This window comes from Topomyia yanbarensis, chromosome 2 (assembly GCF_030247195.1).
Source record: "Topomyia yanbarensis strain Yona2022 chromosome 2, ASM3024719v1, whole genome shotgun sequence".
Taxonomy (NCBI): Eukaryota; Metazoa; Arthropoda; class Insecta; order Diptera; family Culicidae; genus Topomyia; species Topomyia yanbarensis.
The window spans coordinates 382,540,606-382,565,449 of record NC_080671.1 but is presented as its reverse complement, the minus strand read 5'-3'; the positions used below and the strand labels follow the sequence as shown (position 1 = coordinate 382,565,449).

The window sequence follows — 24,844 nt, the reverse complement described above, 5'->3', positions numbered from 1 at the left end:
ATCGAATTACTATAGGGTCGATATCAGTACCTAATCAGTCGTTCCGCTTGTTAACAGTGCAGTGAATCAAACGAACGTTTCTACCTATAGCCTGCTGTATGTATGTACCGTGCCAGTACTATAAACAAGCAAAGCAATCGAATAATAAAATTCGTCCTAAGCCAGTGTGAACAATAAAACACCGTTACTTTCATCATTGGGAGTGGGCGTAGCGTATTGGTAAATCAATTGCCTTGTACGCAGCGCACCTGGGTTCGAGTCCCGACCCCGCACATAGGGTTAGAAATTTTTCCTAAGAGATTTTTCTAACCCGAAGAGGCGAATGACCTTAAGGTTAAAACCTCTATAATTGAAATAAAAAAAAAGTTACTTTTATCGGTGTGATATTGATCATTCATTTCAAGATGTTTGAAACTCAACATCAAATTTGCAAATGCAGTTTAGACTAACGGAAGTCGTCGTTATACAAGCCCACCACACTCGTTACTAATAACGTTTAAAACTTTGGCCATAACGGAAAGCTACACTATGGAAGACAACATGCAATACGTCGTTGAGCATGGTAATGTTAGGACCAAGATACCCGTTTATATTGACAATGATAAGATTGATATGCGTCTACACGATCTACACCTGGGTACTTATAGTAAATTTATTACAACCATCATGTCGGAATACGTATCGGTGGAATCCTTTATGTTTGAAACCAGGAGAAAAATTTTCTAGGTATTTCCAACGGTGTTTGTTTTGTGAGAATGCGAGTGACGGAACCTATTCCTTCATATCTGAACTTTTAATTCAAAGCAAAACGCGTGACCAAATTTCAAATCACGCTGTGCACGTATGAAGGGCAGACCCCTGCGTTGTTACACAAGAAGACACACTATGAGAAACCATGTACACAAACCACCAACGAAGCAATATCAACTGCAAGCATACCCATCACACAGCCCTTCATTAACATCAACTAAATCACAAACCACCGGAGTTGCAGCTCAGGCACCAACGAATTCTGGAACAACAGAACCTACACACAGCGTGAACGATCATTGTGATGCGCCTACTACTTCCCAATCAACTGCCAGCACCACCGATAATAAAGTAAATAACAAAGAAGTCGGATACGCGATCGTGACCCGTATGCCCCACAAACAACTCAAGTAATCGTGAAAGCCCATACAACATTAATAGCGAGGATAGCATTAACGAAAACGATAAAGCGAGAGAAAGCGGACTAAGCGATCCACAAGCAACAATAGGCAATGAAGTAAATAGATCTTCAACAAAAAATAAGATCTTTACGCAAAGTAACAAATCGCGTACACAAGATCTGAAGGATATACAATAAAATTCGATTTATTTATTTTTATTTACACATTGATAATATTAAAAGATCCACTGCTCAGGTAATGCATTGAGGCGTGTCAACTAAATTAAATAGCTTATGGACATGCATTAACGCCTGAACGCTGAACAGCGACTAACCGCCGAGTCTAGCATGCTACATAACAGGGAGTATGGAATGTCGCGCTCAAACCACTGCTGCGAAATTTCAAAATCAGTTACTTATTTCTGCTTGTATTCACCGAAACCAAAATTCAGATTCACCGTCTCCCTTATTAATTAACTTCCCAACTGACTGAAACTTCATGCAGAATGGAATGCTTGAGTGCATAAGAAATATAAATTCCTTCACCAACCAAAACATTTATTTGTTTTATATGGACAGTTTGAAGGCAGAAGCAGACATCTTCTACATTTTCGAGCATAAGTGAACTGCATAATCTATATCTAGTGCACTTTTGCTCAATAATCCCTCTCATAGGTAGAATGGAAACAAAATTAAGTTTGCTTCTGAAACCGAACATGTCCGAACCTGAATGCGCTGTGTCGGGAGAACTAATGACGAGAGAAACGAACCAAACATTTCATTCATCGCGACGGGCATGAATTGAATTTTGTTTTCTTTCAAGTTCACGCAGGGATGTCAATTTTTTCAAGCTCAGGCTAAAACTGATATTATTTAAACCAAGCTATCCGCCAGTTTTCATATAACAATTGATTAAACGGAGAAATTTTTGGTAATAACGGTAGGTTTTGCAGCTCTCAAATCGAGAGATAATGGTTGCCATTGGAGATTGCCAGACATAGCGCAGGGAAGCTACTTGGGATCGCTGATGTTTCTGATTTACATCAATGTCGTGTTTTTAGTACTGAAAACTCCTCAACGGTCCTGCACAGACCATCTCAGCATGAAACGTTTGCTGACGACGTTGTAGCAAGAACTGACTTTGTGTAAATCCGTAAAAGTTCTTGGTGGTCGAATTCCGATGACAGACTTTCTGGGAGAGCTCTTCCTCCCAGACTCCCAGAATTTTTTACTGTCGCAGCTTTGCCTGCAAGACCCCAGAACTTTTTAACTGCCGAAAACATGCGGAAAAGGCAATGTCGATTGAGAGGTAACGGGGGGAAGCAGTACCATTTCGACTGTTCTGGTTTTTTACTAGTCTGATATGGACACCCTAACTAACATTCAACATCAGTCGAAAACAAAGTCGTTGGTTCATGCAGAAAATTTCCTCATCAAACTCAGAATACTCGGGTTCAAAGCACTATATCGACAGATCATAATTTATATATATATATATATATATATATATATATATATATATATATATATATATATATATATATATATATATATATATATATATATATATATATATATATATATATATATATATATATATATATATATATATATATATATATATATATATATATATATATATATATATATATATATATATATATATATATATATATATATATATTAGAGTGGGACATGGTTATATGAAAAAAATAAAATTTGGCTCCGAGTAACTTTTTGAGTCCCATTTAGCTCCCAGAACAACTCTACAAATTTTCAGCTCGATCGGTGAAACTATATTTTTGCGCCCGCGGTTTAAAGTTTACATGGGATTTCGTATGGGGAAATTGTCTTCTGCAAATTAATTCTTCCAAGAGTTGCCGCTTACCTCTTAAAAATAAATAGAAGTCTGATTTTTATAGGAAATTTGTCCAGGAAACAAAGTCTAGAAGACTGCAAAACGTTTTGATGCTTGTGGAAAAAGTTATTAAACAAAAACCGATTGATGTTTTGAAGATTGATGAAAATTTCACTTTTCATAGCATCACTGCTTCTGACAGTCTAATTATATACAAAAAGTTTCAACTTTCTCTTCTTATGTACAAAAGAAGCCTCAATTTATCCCTCCAAACCTTGCGATGTGGCCAAATAGTGTAGATAAACGATTTAGACACATTAAGGGTGGATTAAAACAAAATTGCGTATAATTGGACAACCAACAGCAGTGGTGCTAGAAAAAATGAATATTTTATCAATCGTCAGAGCATCAATCAGTTTCTGCTTAATAACTTTTTTCTCAAGCGTCAGATCGTTTTGTGGTTTTCGAGACTTTGTTTCTTTGTTAAATTTCCTTTAAAAGTCATTTAGCGATTTATTTTTAGGAAGTAATGGGCGACTCCTGGAGGAATTATTTTGTAAAAGTTAATTTTCCCATACAAAATCCCATGTAAACTTTAAACAGTGGGCGCGAAAATATAGTTTCACCAATCGAGCTAAGAATTTGCACAGTTGTTCTAGGACCCAAATGGTACCTAAAAAGTTGCTCGGAGCTGGAATCTAATTTTTGTCCCACCCTAATATATATACTTTTAGCTCCACCAGGCTTTACTGATTCATTTTATGGCCCTTAGTAATTGTGCAAATTTTGGTACTGATCGGTTGTGTCTACGGACCCTCCAAAAATTTTAAAGTTTATATGGGAGTTTGTATGGAAAATCGGTTTACATTGAAAATAAATTCATAAAAAATCACCTCATCAATCAACTAATCAGTAAACTATATATTTCTAAAGGTAGTCTTCTACTGAACACATTCGGGGAACATTGCTAGTTTTTGAAAATTCGTTGAGAAAAGTTATTAACTAAAGAAGCAGTATGACTTCAAAACAAGTGGATTTTATTAGTAACCATAGCAACCCTGTTTGAATTAATTTCACTTGTGTCACCATGCGACCAAAATTAACATTTTCCGAAAGAGAAATGAAAGTTTTTTTAGTAATCTACAACTTCGTAGAAAATCAAAATGCTCCATCTCTTACCGTTGTACAAATAAGAGTATTCACTTTAAAATGTTTGGCTCACTACCGCTACCATGCGGAAAAATTTGGAAACTTTCAATTGAAAACAAAAAGTCCTTTTATTCCTTTACAACTTTGTATGACATCATATTTTTCTATCTCTGATCGTTACAGAGATATATGAGTTTTTCCTAACTTCATGAAATTAGTCATGTTTTTTTGCAAATCATTCAATTCACGAAATCGTGCTCTTTTTTCGTGAATTTATGAACAGATTTTTTTAGGTTTTGGTTTAAAGGTAGTGTACCTTTAAGCCTCACATGATGTGCTATTCTAATTTCCAAACTAGAAAAATGAAAAGAAAATCGAAACATGTCAAAGTTTCGTTACAACACACATATGTTCCTTTTTAAGCCATAGTTTGTGTTACTACGTCGCATGTCCACTAACTTACCCTGGGCAACTGAGCTGGTTGTATTGCCATTAATGCATCGAGTGTTCAATAAAAAAATTATAGATTAACAGCAAACAAGTCGTGATTGAATATTAATGAGGGCTTAACATAAAGCACTACAATTCAATTGGCGAAACGAGCAACTGACTTGGTCCATCAGTAATATTTATTGCATTGTCACGATGAGCAGAACGTCTATATCCTGCTAAGAGTCCAACAATGCCGAAAAGTGGTACTACTAGATTGAAAAGGAATAACTTACCATAAGGAAGCATGTGATATCAGGAAGTACAAATAAGTAGAGGCTCACGAATGTGGTGTCAATAGTTATATTTCTTCTCTTATTATCCTGTAAAATTCGCAGATATTTGCGTCAATTGGTACTTGAAGTAGTGCACCGATTGCACCGCAAATTAATAAGACAAACAATCTCTTCTTCGCGTATTTCCGCGTTCAACGACGAGTACATAAATGCCAAATATATCACGACTATAAATAAACAGATGAGATTCAACTTAAGGAATACCTGAATACCAAACAATCGTATCTACGCTAGTCCAATATGACATGTTTGATAGCAAAAAAATGGGCAACCAACTGCGCTTTTAAGAGCCACCGAGAGTCGCTCAGTCCAGCCAGTGCTCCACCGGTATTCTGTCGAAAAGTTGTTGCATGAAGGAGTGCAAATGTTCGGTTAGTTTTACCCGCAGCTGTGGTTTCATCTCCTTCAGTAGCTCTTGTGCGTTCGAGTTGATGAACAAGTTCATTGCGGCATCTGCAAATACGATAGCGCCGATTGAAGTGACTTGAACGACTGACGCAAGTGACGAACCCTCCCCTCGGCACACGGCCCCGCTGTTATTCCGTTTGGGTATTAGATCGGCACAAAAATTGACTTGTTTTCGGAATTCCGATGAATCGAATGGTGATTGGCTTCACTAATTCTATGTCAAATATGATCTCAGTCCGTTGCTTTGCGTCAGAACAAAATATTTTTCTGATTACTTTTAGAATTTTTAGCTTCTTGCTGTAACAATTTTCAAACTTTAACAAAGCTGTTATTAAAAAAAATAGTTTTTGAAAAGCTCATATTTGGAATATGATTTGTGGAGCCAATTACCGTTGGAATAAACAGTGCTCCGAAAGAAATAAATATTTGCGCCAGTCTACGGGCTATAGTGGAAAACTTACGAATGATTGGATTCTGGTTGGAGTCGTTTTCCACTCCCATTTTGATTTCCTTTACACTGAAGTCCATTTTGGCTTGGTCCACGTTCAGATAGGTAAGTTCGTCGTTCCCTTGGTAGGGTGAAGTCTTGAAGTACACCTTAGCTTTGACACCGTCTGCAAATGGAAGTATTAGATATAACTTGTGCAAGGAATTGAAAGGAGGTAACCTAACCATATTCTCCCCAGTAATCCCCAGAGCCGGATGCTTGAAGTAGCAGCAACACTCCGGAGGATTTGTACTGCGCTCTGGCCTTGATCTTCGGGATTTCAAAGGTCATCTGGAACTGATAGGTGTCGATATCCGAACGAACGTTCACCACCGTCAGATTGCTGACTCCGAAGGCTTCGATGTTCTTGAAGGTGGCTCGATATCCGTCGGGACCGCTGCCGAGTGCAATGCTGATCTCATCCACAATAACCGGTTCCACCTGTGCAGGATAGTAAGTGCATAAAATACCGAATTAGTGGAAACTTTCCGTTCGATTAGCACATAGGAGATATACTGGGTGACCCGTTATTTGAACGTAACCTCAGCTGCTTCGTCGGTTCCAGGTATTCTTTACAAAGCTTAATTAGTATTCTCCTACTGTTCAGTTGGCATTGAATGAAAACATTTTAATAGCATGTTTGGAATAAAACACTTTTCGATCGGTCACGTTTTATCGCAGTTCGACTAAAAGTATGTCAGTTTTCAATTGTTCCGTTCACGATTGACGGTGAGAAATCAAGAAATGAACCAAAGCTTCTCGAAAAAGACATGGGAAAAGTGTGGACTCATGTTACACATGCTATCTGGTTTTGTGGGATATTTGTATAGCCACCAAAAAAATTCTCCGCGACCAAATCGAGGTTAAACTTGCTGTTAGAAAAGCTAGTACTCTTAATTAGAAATAATGCTGCATTCAACTTACATCAACAATTCCAATCTCTGGAATGCCGCCGTCTCTTAGATGTCGTGCCAGTTTGTTTGCGGAATACCTCAGACACTCGTTCACCTCGGGATCATCTCGGCTGCAGCGATGCATGTAGTATGCTGAAGAAAAAAAAATTGAAATATCTTCGTGGTTCCTTATTCACCGCAATTGACAATGGATGACTAATAAACACATTCTTAGGTTCATGGAAAATGCGGTTCAATTTTCCACGGACCGTTTCGAAAAGCCGTCCGCCTTGTAATGTTTACTCAAATTACCAAGCAGCTCAAGTGGTTCCGCTGAGCAGAAATAAACTCGACCGCCAAGATTTGCAGACAACCACGAATCGGAATCTCGAACCGCGCCGGCAATCTTCGGTTACCGTCATTCACTATCTATGGCAAACTCCGGCGAGCTGATCACGCGGTTCAATCATTCTAATGATTTGCATTATCACTATTCATATACATAAGTTACCAACCTACTTCACAAGGGCACGAGGATACTTACGCAGATCTTGTGCGAGCGCCAGCTGAAACAAACTGCCAACCGTGAGCAGCAGCAACATCGGGGTCAACGAACGCATTCTCGTGGCTCTACTGTCAATCCTTGGCACTCTTCCGCCGGTTCGTTCGATTTTACGAGAGTCTGTGAGGTGATGTGTGGGGTTTGTCTTGATCTCTCTCGACAAGCTGGGGGTTACAAATTATCAGCTGATTTGTTGTGGCCGGTAGAGTTGCGTAATCGGCCTTAGTTTTTTATGCGAATTTACACCAAACTGCTGGAAGTAATTAATGAGGTTATAATAATAGATGCAAGAAAATTGAAATGATGCTGGATAAATTATTTGAGCGCAGATATCACTATTTTACAGTAGATTGTATCCTGAATATTCCAAAAAAGTTCCGTAAAAAAATGACTCGCTGGAGTCGAAAATTTCTAGTACGCACAGAGTTTGCAATAAAGTGTTAAAACCAACTTTCGTTTTTAAAAAAATATGTGTCTCCACTTCATTGCTAATATACTTTACTTTGTCGATTTTGAAAACTTCATTTCAAATTGTCGGTAGGTAATTAAATTACACATCAATAATTCATATAAGATTGTTTGGTCACAATTATAGTTTAGTTGCAATTTATAAATTTATATGAAAAGAATTGTCATTTTCAGTTAATTTTTATTTTTCTGCCTTTCTCATATAGAAAGATTATGAATTCACTCTGAAAATAGTCAACCTAATCCTGACCAAGAGGGCCGAATTTTTTTTTCAACTGAAGTAGAATTTTTGTATTTTGACAGGGCGTAGCTAGACCACCACCCCATCCATCCCTCAGGCGGTAACCCTACCTCTATTTGCGAGCTCAATTGGTCAAATGAGTCATCAAAAATTCTCGATATGCCAAAAGCATTCGAAATTCATCCAAAAATTTAAATTTAAAATTCAATATATTTGCTTTGCCGTCCATTGTTACAAAATCCATAAAAAAATCTTATTCAGATACGAGATGATACCGAAACTTTTTTGTCAAGGGGTCATACTCCAATGCTTTTTTCGGCGATTTTCGACTACCAATCCCCCCTTGCAAAGCGGCCAGAGATGCACAAAAAATATCAACTTTTTTATTTTTTTTTATTTTTATTTTTGAACTATTTACTAGAAATCAGTTACAACATTCTTGTAAAATATTTTAAGGTGTGCTAACACACCAACACAAATAAAAGAATAATTCATGTTTTTATAGGATTATGAATGTTTTCGAAACCAGCATAGCGTAAAATCCAACGACAACCCTTACTTGAAATTTGATCCATGTTTCTCTTTTTTTATTCCTAAGTGGATTTTTTTTTATTTTGTTAAAATTTCATTGATCTATTTTTTTCAAGTTGTGGATTGTATTTGTATTTGTACAATTTTAAGATTCTGCCTTTTTATATATTTCCATACTTTTATTTTATCCATCTTTCTACGTTCCTTACTTTTGTTTTTTTTTGTTTTCACTATCACTTACTTTAATTTATAGTTTTTTCTCTGTTATTTCATTTTATTCGCAATTTTTCGAAAAATTCTCCTTTCTTTATTTTATTTTTCTTATTGTTTCATATTTTAATACACTGCTTTTTTATTTGTTTCTTTTGTCATTCCATCTAATTTTTAGAATTTGTCTATTTGCTACATTTATTTTTATCAAAGCCTTTTTCTATTTCCTTTTTTTCATATTTTTTACATTTCCAAAAGCAATTTTACTTATTCAAATTCATTCCAATTTGTCTTATTGTTTAATTTTTTACCTCTCTCCTATTTTTTTCCTTATTTTCTAAATTTGCGCACTTCTTCTTAATTTTACGTTTAGTTCGTTGTTTGAAATTTATTTCAAATTTCATTTCTAGTGTTTTTTTATTCTTTAAATAATTTAATCCATTTTATTCATTTTCTTCGCGTTAATTTCTCCATTTTTTGTGTTTATATAGTATACCATGTTGGCTTTTTTATACTATTTTTTGTTTTCCATTTTGTCTGTTTGCTCCGTTTTTGTTCAATACTTCCAATTTTCTTTACTTATTCGTCTTTTCATCATTCCAATCTTTCAGCTTTTCAAAATTTTCTTGCTCGTCCATTTTTTTAATTTCTCTATGGTTATTATATTCTTGTCTTTTATATATACTCCTCTAATTTTTTTGCATTCTTAACGTTTTATTTAGTTTTTCCATTGCTTTAAATATGTCTTGTTTTTAATCTTAAATAAATTTAATTATTCTTGATTTATCGAGTTTTTCAGTTTTATGCATTTTTTATATTGTTTGTATTATTTTTAGTAGTTTTTTTTCATTTTCATTGATTCATAAAATTTCTCCTACTTTCCTATCAATTTTTCATTATTTTCACCATTTGTTCAATAATGTTCGACTTTTTTAATCTTCGCAATATGTTTTTCTAGTTTCCTGTTTTCTTTTATCAACTTTTTATAGCTTTTGTTTTGGTTTTTCTCGATTTATCATTTTTTGACAATTGACATTAATTTGTTTATTTGGTTGATTTTGTTGTTTCTATCTCTTTTGTACATTCTTTTAATATTTAGTTTTCCTATTGTTTTTTAATCTTTTGCCGTTGATCGCCGTTTAGATATCTTTAATTTTTGTAATTCTACATTTTTAATCTTTCCATTTTCTTATTTTTACAAATACTATTAAAAACAATGGCGCTTTTCAAAGTCACCAAAACTGGTACATAAATATAAAATATCAGTGTACTATACATAATATCAGTGAACTCCAATGGATTTCAAACATTAACATTATTGTACTCAGACAATACACAGTGGTGGGGGCCCGTACGTTGGACCCCCCGGGCCCGTATTTGCTATATACGGCCCTGCTCATACCCTCTCCCTCATTACCTTTACACCAACCCCATTATCTTTGTACCACTACTTTATCACAAGGCGTACCAAATTAAGCTATGGAGTGATTCGTTCGTGGGGTTTACAATCAGATACCTTTCGATAATAGTTTTCACTCATGAGAGATTCCTTCCATCTTACTTCATTTCCTTCTCTCTTATAAATCCAAAGGCCTCTGCTTCACAAATATCTTGCAGACCTGTTTAAATTCTCTTAGGTTATTAGTCCGCTTGGCGTATTCTGGTAATGCGTTGAACAAATTGTAGCCTTTATAAAATAAGGAGTTCTGCGTACAAAATTTCTTAGCGTCCAACAATCTCAGATTACCGGCTTGTCTGGTTTCATACCGGTGCACATCTCTTCCGTACACAACAGTGCTACACAGGTACTGCGGCGCCATTCCATTTATTACTCTGAAGATGAAAACAAGTGTGTTATATGCTCATAACTCTCCGAGCTCTCGATCGAAGCAGTTCGTTTTCTGGTGCTGTGCATAAAGTGAACAAGAATAAATTGTCAGTGAAGGTCAACCATTGTTCGAGGCAGTCTTTGTTCGCCGGTGCCCAGGCTGGTGAAGTGAATACCAGAATAGCCGGAATCGCCGCTATATAAGCTAAGTATTTTTTTTCTTTCATTTCCCTTTCCCCGATCGGTCTCTACTTCTGCCCTTTCCCCTGAATATAAGTTTCATCTCTCGTTTACACCACGTGTTATCCTCGTGCCTAAATGGCCGAGGGCGAAGTAACATTGGATGGGAATGATATTCCCATGGATATACCGGATAAACCCGAAATTACTCCCTCCCCTGATTCCCCCAGTCCTCCCCGTATTAAAACATACCCAGCCAGTTCGACTGGACCCTGGGTGGTGTATTTCCGGCCCAACACGAAATCGCCCAATATTCTAGAAATCTCACGGGAGCTGACTGCCAACTACCCGTCCGTGGCTCAGATAACACGTGTTCGAGCTAATAAGATACGCGTTATAGTAAATGACCTCGACCAGGCAAACCAGATTGCTCGCAGCGAGCGTTTTACGAAGCAATTCAAAGTGTATGTGCCTTGTAGAGTTGTGGAGATCGATGGGGTCGTCGCCGAACCGGGTCTAAAGTGCGAAGACCTGTTGAAGTACGGGGTTGGCTGCTTTAAGGACCCTTCACTTCAAAAGGTGAAAATTCTGGAATGCAAGCAATTGTATTCCGCAAAAACTGAAGATGATAAGACAACTTATTCTCCGTCAGACTCGATTCGGGTGACTTTCTCCGGATCTGCTCTTCCCAACTATGTCCTCCTGGATAAGGTTCGCCTACCTGTTCGCCTATTTGTACCGCGGGTAATGAACTGCAGCAATTGCAAGCAACTGGGCCACACAGCCACTTATTGTGGCAATAAAAAACGGTGCGGCAAATGCGAGGGAGAGCATGAGGATGACGCTTGCGGTGGAGAAACTGAGAAGTGTATTTACTGCGGGGGCCCTCCGCATGCTCTTAAGTCATGCCCGGCGTACAAGCAGCGCGGGGATAAAATTAAGCGCTCCCTTAAGGATCGCTCGAGGCACTCTTATGCAGAAATGCTAAAGAATGCTTCGCCATCTGTCGCTTCCGAAAATTCCTTTGCTCTTTTGGCTGGCGTTGAGCAAGAATCTGACGACCCACAAGAGGGAACATCATTGGTTAACCCAGGGGAATCCAGGAAGAGGAGAAATCCAGCCTCCCCTACATTGCCTCGTAAGGGTGCCAAGGTGTCGTCCACTCAGAGTGCGCCAACCGCAATCAATAAATCCAACGGAAGTGATGCACAAAAGCCGAAGCAATTTGCTCCAGGACTTGGAAATATTAATTCTAACAAGGAGTACCCACCACTTCCAGGGACACCAAAAACCCCAAGTGTCCCCTTTTTTCAAACAGATACTCAGTCCAGTAGCGGACTAATGAAATTTTCTGACATAGTGGACTTAATTTTCACAGCTTTCAATGTTACTGATCCTCTTAAAAGCCTTCTGATACGTTTTCTCCCTATAGTGCAAACATTTTTGAAGCAGTTGACTACTAAATGGCCCCTCCTTGCAGCGATCGTATCCTTCGATGGCTAAGTCATCGAACGAGGTCACCGATTCGATCACTGTTCTACAGTGGAACAGCAGAAGTATCCTCCCGAAAATCGATTCCTTTAAATTTTTACTAAATAGTTTAAAATGTGATGCTTTCGCATTATGTGAAACTTGGTTAACTTCCGATATAAATCTCAACTTCCACGACTTTAATATAATTCGTCTGGATCGAGAAAACCCCTATGGAGGAGTACTTTTGGGGATCAAAAAGTGCTATTCTTTCAACCGAATTAACCTCCTTTCGACACCAGGCATTGAAATTGTCGCTTGTCAAGTTTTAATCAAAGGTAAAGACCTTTGCATTGCTTCCATCTACATTCCTCCTAGAGCCTCGATAGGGCACCGAACGCTTTGTAATATCACGGAATCCTTACCGGCACCGCGGCTAGTTCTGGGAGACTTTAACTCGCACGGTACGGTATGGGGCTGCCTTCATGATGATAATAGATCAACATTAATCCAAGATCTTTGCGATAATTTCAACATGACAATCTTAAACACGGGAGAAATGACGCGGATTCCTACACCACCAGCACGCGCAAGCGCGTTGGATTTATCTCTATGCTCGACTTCGCTACAGTTAGATTGCATGTGGAAGGTGATCCCTGATCCCCACGGTAGCGACCATTTGCCTATCGTGATTTCAATTGCTAACGGTTCAAGACCATCGGAAACAATCAATGTATCGTATGACCTCACACGGAACATTGATTGGAAGCGTTACGCGACCGCGATATCCGTTAAAATCGAATCCACTCAAGAACTTCCTCCGGAGGAAGAGTACAGGTTTTTGGCTGGCTTGATTCTCGACAGTGCGAATCAAGCTCAGACTAAACCAGTACCCAGCGCGAATACCCATGGACGGTCTCCCACCCTGTGGTGGGATAAAGAGTGCTCAGAGCTGTACGCGGAAAAGTCCACTGCATATAAGGCCTTCCGGGAAGACGGGTTACCCGCTAGCTATCTACAGTACGCGTCGTTAGAAAGGCGAATGAAGAGTCTAATGAAAGCCAAAAAACGTAGTTATTGGCGCCGGTTCGTCGACGGGTTAACGAGAGAAACAGCGATGAGCACTCTTTGGGGTACGGCTCGACGTATGCGTAACCGTAATAGTACCAACGAGAACGTGGAATATTCAAACCGTTGGATATTTGCTTTCGCCAAGAAGATCTGTCCGGACTCTGTCCCGGTACAGAAAACGTACCGCGCCGCGTCTCCTCACGATACCGCGAACGAAACACCGTTTTCGATGGTGGAGTTTTCACTTGCTCTCTTATCATGCAACAATAACGCCCCAGGGTTAGACAGAATCAAATTCAACTTGCTGAAGAATCTACCTGACACTGCAAAAAGGCGCTTGTTGAATTTATTTAACAAGTTTCTTGAGGGTAACATTGTCCCTCATGACTGGAGGCAAGTGAAGGTCATCGCCATCCAAAAACCAGGAAAACCAGCCTCCGACCACAACTCATATCGGCCGATTGCAATGCTGTCCTGTATTCGGAAGTTGTTCGAGAAAATGATCTTGTTTCGCCTCGACAATTGGGTTGAAGCAAATGGCTTACTGTCAGATACACAATTTGGCTTCCGCAAAGGCAAAGGGACGAACGATTGCCTTGCGTTGCTTTCTACAGAAATCCAAATAGCCTATGCTAACAAAGAGCAGATGGCATCAGTCTTCTTGGATATTAAGGGGGCTTTTGACTCAGTTTCTATCAACATTCTGTCAGAGAAGCTGCACCAGCATGGTCTTTCGCCAATTTTAAATAACTTTTTGCTAAACCTGTTGTCTGAAAAGCACATGCACTTTTCGCATGGCGATTTAACAACATCGCGATTTAGCTACATGGGTCTTCCCCAGGGCTCATGTCTAAGTCCCCTGCTCTACAATTTCTACGTGAATGACATTGACGATTGTCTTGCCAATTCATGCACGCTAAGGCAACTTGCAGACGACGGCGTGGTCTCTGTTACAGGGCCCAAAGCTGCCGACTTGCAAGGACCATTACAAAATACCTTGGACAATTTGTCTGCTTGGGCTCTTCAGCTGGGTATTGAGTTCTCCACGGAGAAAACTGAGTTGGTTGTTTTTTCTAGGAAGCGTGAGCCGGCGCAACTCCAGCTTCTATTAATGGGTGCAACGATCAACCAGGTTTTCACATTTAAATATCTCGGGGTCTGGTTCGACTCTAAAGGTACCTGGGGATGTCACATTAGGTATCTGAAACAGAAATGCCAACAAAGGATCAATTTTCTCCGAACAATAACTGGAACATGGTGGGGTGCTCACCCAGGAGACCTGATCAGGTTATACCAAACAACGATATTGTCGGTGATGGAGTACGGGTGCTTCTGTTTCCGCTCCGCTGCGAACATACACTTCATCAAACTGGAGAGAATCCAGTATCGTTGCTTGCGCGTTGCCTTGGGTTGCATGCACTCGACCCATACGATGAGTCTCGAAGTGCTGGCGGGCGTTCTTCCGCTAAAAAATCGATTTTGGGAACTCTCATATCGATTGCTCATCCGATGCGACATTCTGAACCCGTTGGTGATTGAAAACTTCGAGAGGCTCGTCGAGCTTAATTCTCAAACCCGATTTATGGCCTTGTACTTCGACTACATGGCACAGAGCATTAATCCTTCTTCATATACTCCCAGCCGTGTTCGTTTCCTAGATACTTCTGATTCTACTGTATTCTTCGACACATCCATGAAGGAAGAGATTCGTGGAATCCCGGACCATATACGCCCGCAAGTGATCCCCAATATATTTTATAATAAATTCCGAGAAGTCGACTGTGACAAAATGTTCTACACTGACGGATCAAATCTCGATGGGTCCACTGGCTTCGGTATCTTCAACAATACTATCACCGCTTCATTCAAGCTCAATGATCCCGCTTCAGTTTACGTCGCAGAGTTAGCTGCAATTCAGTACACCCTTGGGATCATCGACACTCTGCCCACAGATCACTACTTCATCATTTCGGACAGCCTCAGCTCCATCGAGGCTCTTCGTGCGATGAAGCCCAAAAAGCAATTCCCATATTTCCTGGGGAAGATACGGGAGTCCTTGTGTACGTTATCTGAAAAATCTTATCAAATTACCTTTGTTTGGGTCCCCTCTCATTGTTCTATCCCGGGCAATGAAAAGGCCGACTCATTAGCAAAGGTGGGCGCATTAAATGGTGACATATACGAAAGACCAATCTGCTTCAACGAATTTTTTAGTATTTGTCGTCAGAGGACACTCAACAGTTGGCAAACCTCGTGGAGCAATGGTGAACTTGGACGATGGCTACATTCCATTATCCCAAAGGTATCAACGAAGCCTTGGTTCAGGGGGATGGATGTGGGTCGGGATTTTATTCGTGTAATGTCCCGACTTATGTCCAACCACTACACCTTGGATGCGCATCTGCGGCGTATTGGGCTTGCGGAGAGTAGTCTGTGCGCTTGTGACGAGGGCTATCACGACATCGAGCACGTTGTCTGGGTATGCGCCGGGTACTTGGACGCCAGGTCTCAGTTAAAGGATTCCCTTCGGGCCCGAGGTAGACCACCCAATGTCCCAGTCCGAGATATACTGGCAAATCGTGATTTCCCCTATATGTCCCTTATTTATACTTTCATAAAAACGACAAATATCCCAATTTAGCCCCTCTCTTTTTATTTCTCGTTTTAGAAGCTTTCTCTTGCCTTGTGGGACCGATCAGCTCCAGACTGCAACTATGTAACCGCCGTCGCACTTACCACTACGGAAACTGAAGCGAGAGCGACTCAAGGTCCGATGACTTTTGAAGGATTCCCCGCGGGTCCGAAGAATACCATCCGCCAATCCGACCTACTAGACTGAGGCGGTAATCTTTCGCTGATCTCCCGTTTGAGCGAAAGTTGCAAGTTTTGCTCTTCTCTCCCGGTCACCATCTACGCTTTCTCTCCCCTGTCCTTGATACAACTGCTTCTACAGCCCCCCTCTGAATATCTTGACCAAGCATAAGTCTCCGCTAAAAAAGTTCAAATTTGTATTCTGTATTCCTAGTTTTAAGATAGTTGTAATTTTACCTCTTTGTTAAAACTATTGTCCCCCATCTTGTAAATAGAATTGTATCCCTAGTCTTAAAACACATGCGAATTTTCTCATAAATATTTGTTCCCCCTTTTGTGTACCAAACTATATTGTTAGTTTTAAGATAAGTGTAAATATTTCCTAAAAATTATTACTATTGAATTCCTTGTTTTAAAATTTTTTCATAAAAAAAATCTTTCGCCCCCTCTCTTGTATATAGAATCTTATTTCTAGTCTTAAGATAGCTGTAAAATTTTTCTTTTTTAAAAAAATATTTCAACATTGTAACCTCCTAGTTTTAAAATATACAAAATGTAAAAACAAAAGAATTTGGCACCGCCAAGCTAACGCATTTGTGCCTATCAAATAAACGAAATGAATAAAAAAAAAAGTGTGTTATATTCAATACGGTGCTGAACTGACATCCATTGTAAACAATTGAGCATCAAATGTCGCGGAGTTAGTCTGTCACATTGTAATAACAGTCGCATTACCTTGTTTTGTGAGATCTGCATTCGCTTACACTGTTTCTTGGGTGCTAAGAACGGAATAGAAGCACAGTAATCAAAATGGGGAACTATCATAGTCTTGTAAACAGTTATATTTGAGTCAAATGTGAGAAACCTATTCATCATACAAAAAATGCCAAACTTTCTGGCAGCTGTTCGGATTGTATAGTTCACGTGCTCATTAAAACTTAGTTTTTCGTCCAAGATGTTGGATAATTGCTACTGGTTCAACTATCTCTCCATCTATTTCAACTGTTGCAGTACTTTCATTCATCTGCCGCGGAGTTACAATCATATATTAGTTCTTGGAAATGTTCAGTTTGAGTTTTTTTCCACTTCAACCAATCACTAAACTTCGTCAGCTCAAGGTTCATTAGCCTGATGCATTCATCGAAACTATTACCGCTGATAAAAAAACTGTCATCGGCAAACAGGTTTACTTCCGCATTTTCCAAAATGTTCTCATGTCGTTAATGTATAGTATAAACAAAAGTGGTCCTAGTACATTACCCTGTGGTATACCAATGTTAATTTCGGCTTCCAATGATGTAGCGCGGTTGTACCTTGTAACTTGCGTACGTCTTTCTAAGTAACTGCGAAACCACTCAACAGTATTGCCTCTTACACAACAGTATACCAGCACTATCTATAAAGCCCATCAATTTTTCTTTATTGACCGTCTCTAAAACTTTCTCGTAAATCGGTAGCATATTTAGCGGCATGTGATCCTCTGCTTGTGATGCATTTGGAACTTTTGGAACTAGAATTACGACTGTATTTTTTCACACATCCGGAAAACAGCTTGCCGGAGCGATTCATTAACAACTGTTCGCAGTTTATCAGCAGAAATTGAAAGGAAAAATGGCTCACTAGTGTCACCTAGCGGGTAAATCCAAAATATTCTTTACGTTGTTAAACAGCACTTGTCCTCCTGGAGAAATTTACCGAAAACAGCGCTTTCCTAAATTGTCAGACTTTAGAAATAGATCTACAATGTTAATAAAGTTTCATTCTCATTAGCGACGCCTAGTGAATATTGCCATAGACACCACCCATCCATATAATCATATTCTCGAGATACATGATATAAAAAATATTGCTCACTTGCGCCACCTGGCGGGTCCATTCCAATTTAATCTATCCATTATCGAGTATCATTTGACCTCCTCAGGAACTTTGCCGAAAAAAAACCATCTTTCTAAGTTAGTAGACTTTTGGGATATATCATCATCTACCACATGCTGAAAGCTTCTACGATCACTAGCGCCGCATAGTGAGAGTATTCCAAACTAATCTGTTACCGTTGGGTAGTCCGTGACCTCTCGAGCAACTTTGCTGAAGACAGATATAGAATTATTTTAACATGTGTTGAATATTTGCATTAGTACTAGCGCCGCCTGGTGTGGCAATTGCGAGTTATACTTTCTACCATCCAGAAGCTCTGGACTTCTTTTACAAATTCCTCGAAGACACCTCCTTTCAAAATAATCAGAGTCTTAATATATTTGACAATGAATCCATTCAATGATAGTCGAATTTACGACGAGAGGTTCAATTAATTTACTCTTTCTTCACAGCACCCTGGCGGCATAGTTCTCAACTAATTGGATACTCTATAACTCTGAGTTGTAGGCCCAAGTGAGTACAACAACTTTGCCAAAGAAAGTATGGCGCCACATGTTGACACGGGCGAAATAATCGGCCACAGCCCCAATTAGTCAAAATCCCATAAACTATGGGTATCCTACAACGCGGGTACCGCGCAATAGGAATCCGCGCAGTAGGAAGCCGGGTAGTAGGAATCCGCGTAGTAGGAAACCCGACTGTATCAACATCACCCCAGCTGCTCTCTGTAGTATGCAGTATGCTGTGCTATCAGTGATCTTTTTAGAGCACGAGCCACTTATACATACGAATGCACATATATACGAGTGAAGGTGTTTGTGTATTTTTGCAGGGTTATTTTTATACCAATACTCTTATAATGTTGGATTCATCAATACATTTCCAATTGTGGGATTGTGTAAGTCTCTACGGTGTAATAGTAGCATAATGCATTTTTGTCAGGGGGAGATAACGCTTTATATGCATTATACCAGTTTTAATGCATATTTCGCATGAGAATCATACTTATTTGCATGTCAATCATGCGGCGCTCAGTTCGTTGCTTATGCAGCCGTAATACACTGGGCGTTCGTTGCTCCATGCTATGTGGTTTATTTCAAAATTCAATTTTTGTTCACTTCTAACTTTCTGGCAGTTTACGCATTTATTTTCTACCGATTTACAGTCACCGGATGATTGCCACTACAAATTGGACTAACATTCAGCAATTTTATGATTACAGTCACAACACTTATAACATCGTATCACCTCCAGACCATCAAATACACGACACCTATCCCATCCAAAATTTAATTTGCCGATGTTAAGGGAGGTAAGGGTTTCAGCAAGGAAAAAAAATCCTTTTTTGCTATTTTTTATAGATTCGGGTGTAGCGAATTAATTAAAACTTTTGTGTATTATATTGCATCATTTCAATAACATTCTGTAATTTTTCATGCAAAAATATCAACGAGCGATTCGAAGTTTTTTGTAGAACATCTCTGAAAAACACGATTTGCCGTGTTAACTGCCAATCAAAAACTACTCAACCGATTCTTTTCAAATTTTGCATGCACATTGTATGTAAAAAATACCTAACTCCTACGTTGAGCTTTTGTGAAAAAAAATCAATTAGGGGGACTTTTACCCATTTGAAACAAAAATTGCTAACTTTCACGAAAAATTGCGCCATTTTAGTAAGTAAAATTTTCATCTATCTTCAGGGCATCAATCGGTTTTTGCTTAATACATTGAAAACCCGTTTTTATCAGCCCCCAATTTCGTCAGTTTTTCGACCCGATTTCGCCAGCCAGTCAGGAATTATAAGGGCTATGTCCACGGATTGATGTTATATATTTGAACAGCTTCGGTTTAGTAGAGAAAATAACTGAAATTATTTTGTCATTGTTCCAATTTTGTCAACCAAAAATACACCAAAGGGGCTGATAAAAACGGGTCTTCGCTGTATCATGATTCGGAATACCTGATTTATTCGAACACGACGATGACGATGATGATAAAGAGACAAAAATGTTTTTGTCCGCTTGTTTGTATGGGATCATTCCAAAGTAATTTGTCACTGTAATGCGTACTGCCGGTGGTTTGGAGTGAACTCAAGACGAAATAATTAGTTGCATCATATAAATCAATGTCAACGTCATATTACTAACTCGTCTTGGTGCCGCCTCGCGCCAGAGCCTTACAGCGTGATTATTTTCACCCCACCTGAACTGAATACGTTAATCCTTTCTTGTTCATTTTCCTTCTAGAACATATCGTCGCTGTTGTGCTATCTTATGACAAGCGCCAGTTTGCACATTTCGAGAAAAGCGATTTTTAAAGTTTGAGATTGAATATCATGAAACTTATAAATGGTAGAAACAATTCAGAGAAGACAATTGATGCTTCTACCTATTCTGTACTAATCTCTCAAATGTTACGAACATCGGTTGACTATGTTGCGAGTTTTCACTAAAAATGTAAACAAAAGTCGCACTCACACGTGTCATAGGTGTGTATTGATGAAAAAAATTGTATGACGTGTCATAATCGTGCATGGAAAATTTTCCATAGAAAAAAATCACCAATTATGAACTTATATTCATATCATTGGCTTCATTTGGTCTATAAACAATCGGTCAGACGCATTTCGAAGGAAATGAGTCAGGGAATCTAGAAAAAATAGCTATCTTGCAGAGATTCGTTAGATGAGTAATATGGCATATCTAACTCAGTTTACCCCAAAATGGCGTTTGTCATAAGATAGCACAACAGCGACGATATAAGATTTCATGTTTACATTTTCTTAAAACCGTATGGATCACGAAACACAAAATACTCAATGTTTATCTTCCGATGCTTATTATCATACACTTATTTAAAATAATCCAATATCACAAATTGTCGAACACAGTCGGAATTGATATGTTTTATCAGTGTTCAAAGTTTTAAGACAACGTAGTTACAATGAAATGTCTTTTTTCCTTTAGTTGAAATTGAGCCGAGTCAAATAAACTAAGATTATTTAAAAGCAAACATTCGATCGAAAACTTGTTATCTGTGTAATGCTTTTCTGTCACTACAGTGAACTATATTTACGCAATTATTTACACTAAATTAGATTGTTCGAAAACAAAATTGTATTCGTACTTGAGCGATGGAGAAAATGACAGAACGGAATGATTCGTGAACATACCGGAACCTGAGATTTTCTTTTATTGCTTGATACACACAAAACAATTCCTCAATGCAAAAAGTGCATTACATTCTTTTGTTGTTATTTCGAATTTCAATCATGACTTTCTTGCATTATAGAACAAATTTAGTTACGTTACGTTATGTTCATAAAAAGTGACGCATAGTACTATTATAGTGTAGGTAGACTTGTAAAAGTATTAGTGGGTTTTGCTTGGTGAACTAATACGCTACTAACGGTGAATCCACCAATACATTCCCAATTGTGGGGTAGTGTTAGTTTGTACGGTATTTGTGTCCAGGATCAATATCGCTTTATTTACATTATACCAGTAATTAGGCAAAAACTGCATCAGAATCGTGATTATTTTCATGGGTGAGGTGACATTGTTTCTTGATCATGATTATCGAAGTCTGTATCACGTATACATACGAATACACGTTGCTGAACATTGGTTTAGAGTTCTTTCGAGAACAAATACTCTCACAACGCTGACTTTAATAATACATTTCCAAATGCGTGATTGTGTTTTTGTAGCGAAGTCGATGCGTAATGCATTTCGTCGCTGTTGTGCTATCTTATGACAAACGCCATTTTGGAGTGAACTGAGTTAGATATGCCATGTTACTAAATTTTAAAATCTCCATAAAGTTGCGTTTTCAGAATTTTGAAATTCTGCTGGGTTACTGAGATATAGCGAAACACGATTATGACAAGCGCCAATTTCTCGAGTGATCGAGTTGTGCTATCTTATGACAAAGAAAAAAGAGACAACATTCTTAGTTTGTTCGCTTGCTATAAGCCGAAAAGCTTATAGCAAGCCAACAGATGTTTCTGATGACATAGGTAATTCCTATGCAGATCAACCATAAGCATTAGCTAGGTTCTTGTCACGGGAGCAAAGCTTTTCCTACCATAGTTTTTTTCTGGGAATGGTTGGCTTATATATTCAAGATTATTGAACAAATTTCGTTTTGAGATTTCCACTTGTTTTGGAAAGTATACCGAAATGTAGTGATGGATTATGCAAGTAGAATATTTGTTTCGTCTAGTCACCTGTCAACAATAACATTGTTTGATAGACATTGTCTCTAAATTGTCAATGAAACCAACTTTTGTTTATTGTTTTTCCTGAATAAAGGAGGAAAATTGGGAAAACTTTGTGTTCCAGTACTATCATTTTTCAACCTGATATTGCTGCTATCGCATGGAAAAGTATAATATTGGACATAGTGATCTATAACGCATAATTTTACGAATCAGTTATAATTCATTTTTATATGAAATCTTCTGTGCACATTTGTGACACGTCATACATATTTTATCATGAATACACACTTATGACACGTATGCGAGCGACTTTGGTTTACATTTTAAGCAAAAACTGTAAGTGTAGTCAACCGATCCTCACAAAAATCGAGAGATTACTTCAGAAAAGATAGAAGTATCGAACGTCTTCTCCGAAAAGCTTCTAGCATATATAAATTTTAAGATATTCAATCTCAAACTTTAAAAATCGTTTTCTCGAAAAGTGCTAAATGGCGCTTGTCATAAGATAGCACAACAGCGACGATTTGTGTTCCGAACCAGCAATGACTTATATTCATTATACCGGTTCTTATACAGAATTCGCGTTAGAATCACACCTTACGTGGTTTTGGTTTATACATTGTAAATTCCGCTATTTGTAGACTTGTATGAACACCATAAAGAAGTGATTTTATTCAAATCTTTCAGAAGCATATGAAAATTGCAGCATTCAAATGATCAGTCCAAAGTTTAGTTAACTCCGGTTTGTAACGAAACTTTAAAAAACTCCCTAACCCAAATAAGATTAGAAAACAAACCATACACACGACAAAACGTCCAAAGTCAATTCAACTCCGAGTACTGAGCGGCACAATCCTGGCCAATCAAATTCTGATACTCGTCAGCAACGCGTTGGCGCAGTGGAGGGTATATTGTTCACCTGAACGTTTATCTGATTATATATACACGTACATCAAAACGATGAAAAAAGATTTTTATGCTCATGCACACACTGCTTATTTTCCAAACTACTCTAGAGCGTACGTAATTCCAATTAACGACTTAAATTCAGGAAATTGTAAACTTGGTTTCCAGTACCACAAGTGGTATCAGCATCCAACTAAATACTCAAAGCACTCAAAACAAACACCCGAAACATTCGTCGTCCGTCAATCAATCACACGTCAACCAACAGCGACAGCCTTTCCTGCGTTGACTGTATCTACAGCTCCAAACCATTCCGTTACCAATCCGCCTTGGTGGCACGATCAATTAACGCCGGCCCTTGCTTCCACCTGCTTTCTGCCAATAATTACTTTTCACTGCCATTGCCGCTCCGAAATGGTTGCGAAAATTAATGCTGTCGAGATTTCACATTTCACTTTTGTTGTTTACTTCCTTCCGTCCGTCCGGTTTGCTTTTCTGCAATATACCTAGTTATCTCCCGTTGCACCGCACGCTGGTTGGCAAACAAAACCAAAACATCCAACTTCTCGGCCAACACCGTCACATCAAATCGCGGATTCACTGCACGATCGGAAACCCATTCACTGAACCGTCTCGAACAAACGGTACTTTTTCGCGGCACTCAACGGCACTTTGATTGCGGGCGAATTTCTGTTCATCATCATTACCAGCAGCGTCATGAATATCAACAATACCACACAGCTGTATTATCATGATCAACATTTACGCAAGCTTTAATTAGTAGCACTTACACTTCCTTTCCAACCGGGGATGTTGTTCTCGATGAGTTAATCCACGTTATCGCGAGAAAGCTCTACCTTTTTCCTCTTGGTCGTTCCGAGTGAAAGATCCAACCGAACCGGGCTCTGGCTACCGAATGCTGGAGAAATGGACGAGAGACGATGGTTTTATATTTTTCACTTCTCAATTATCTACCAGATCGTTCATGCAACGTGAAAGGCTTTCTTCGCGGGCTGAGCGATACAAGGAATGATGGAGCCATGGGAAGCTTTTTATGAGCGCGCAAACGTCGATGCCGGTCAAGGTTGTATGGTTTTTTAAGCTGTGCTTTTCTCGCTCAGTATTAGCTCGATAACTCCTGCAAGGTGACTAAAGATCCGGGTAGCAAGTAGTGGAAGCAATTCATGACGAGCAGTAGTATGAAAGCTTTCGGATCAAGTTTAACACGATGTAGGAAGTTTGGACGATTAGGTACAATATGCGCGATAAATAAAAACAAAACCAAATGTCAATTTTGGGATGAAGCGAAAATTTCATGACCCTTTGCAAAATTGTGTAATTTTGTGAACCAATAATAAACGCGATTAAATTTATTGTAATGTGTTGTATAGGTAGGTGTAAAAAACGATCGGGACTTTTTTGACACTAAATCTTCTTTGTGTTCTCAATACAGTGAAGACCAGATTTTATCAGCTTCCGATTTTTAATCTACCCCCGATTTTATCAGCTTTTTGACCCGATTTTATCAGCTTCGTATGAAAATTGATAGTTGGTAGTTTGATGTGCTCTAGCAGGCGAACTAACTTCAATTCGAGTAAATCCTTTCTTGAGCATATTAGAGATCCGAAATATGCAAAAATAAAAATTTTACAGTATACAATAGCCGTTCTAATTTCTAGACCGTGAAAGCCGAAAATCCACAAAAAACCCAACCGGTCGTTTTCTACATTCTAAAA

At 38.6% G+C, this 24,844-nt stretch overlaps 1 protein-coding gene across 4 annotated transcripts; it reads right to left on the bottom strand.

The window, feature by feature from the left end:
• Positions 1 to 4,940: 4,940 nt before the first annotated feature.
• On the bottom strand, positions 4,941 to 24,054 carry LOC131684689 (uncharacterized). 4 transcript variants are annotated; one of them, XM_058967781.1, is made up of 7 exons: positions 23,900 to 24,054; positions 23,498 to 23,603; positions 7,275 to 7,542; positions 6,762 to 6,883; positions 6,023 to 6,278; positions 5,812 to 5,964; positions 4,941 to 5,395 (listed from the first exon to the last, which is right to left on the bottom strand). In XM_058967781.1, the coding sequence occupies exons 3-7, from the start codon at positions 7,348 to 7,350 to the stop codon at positions 5,247 to 5,249; spliced, it is 756 nt and encodes a 251-aa protein (XP_058823764.1). In that variant the 5' UTR covers positions 7,351 to 7,542; positions 23,498 to 23,603; positions 23,900 to 24,054; the 3' UTR covers positions 4,941 to 5,246. The 4 variants fall into 4 exon arrangements, with proteins under 4 accessions (XP_058823764.1, XP_058823763.1, XP_058823762.1 ...); XM_058967780.1 differs by lacking the exon at positions 23,498 to 23,603 and having other exon boundaries at positions 7,275 to 7,545; XM_058967779.1 differs by lacking the exon at positions 23,498 to 23,603.
• Positions 24,055 to 24,844: the final 790 nt, after the last annotated feature.

What these genes read in the sequence shown, in the direction of transcription:
- LOC131684689 (XM_058967781.1), bottom strand. Translation starts at nt 7,350, where the DNA reads ATGCGTTCGTTGACCCCGATGTTGCTGCTGCTCACGGTTGGCAGTTTG. An exon ending in CAGAGATTGGAATTGTTGAT is followed by an intron (nt 6,279 to 6,761) that starts GTAAGTTGAATG and finishes TATCCTGCACAG; the next exon opens with GTGGAACCGGTTATTGTGGA. An exon ending in CAACCAGAATCCAATCATTC is followed by an intron (nt 5,396 to 5,811) that starts GTAAGTTTTCCA and finishes TCGTATTTGCAG; the next exon opens with ATGCCGCAATGAACTTGTTC.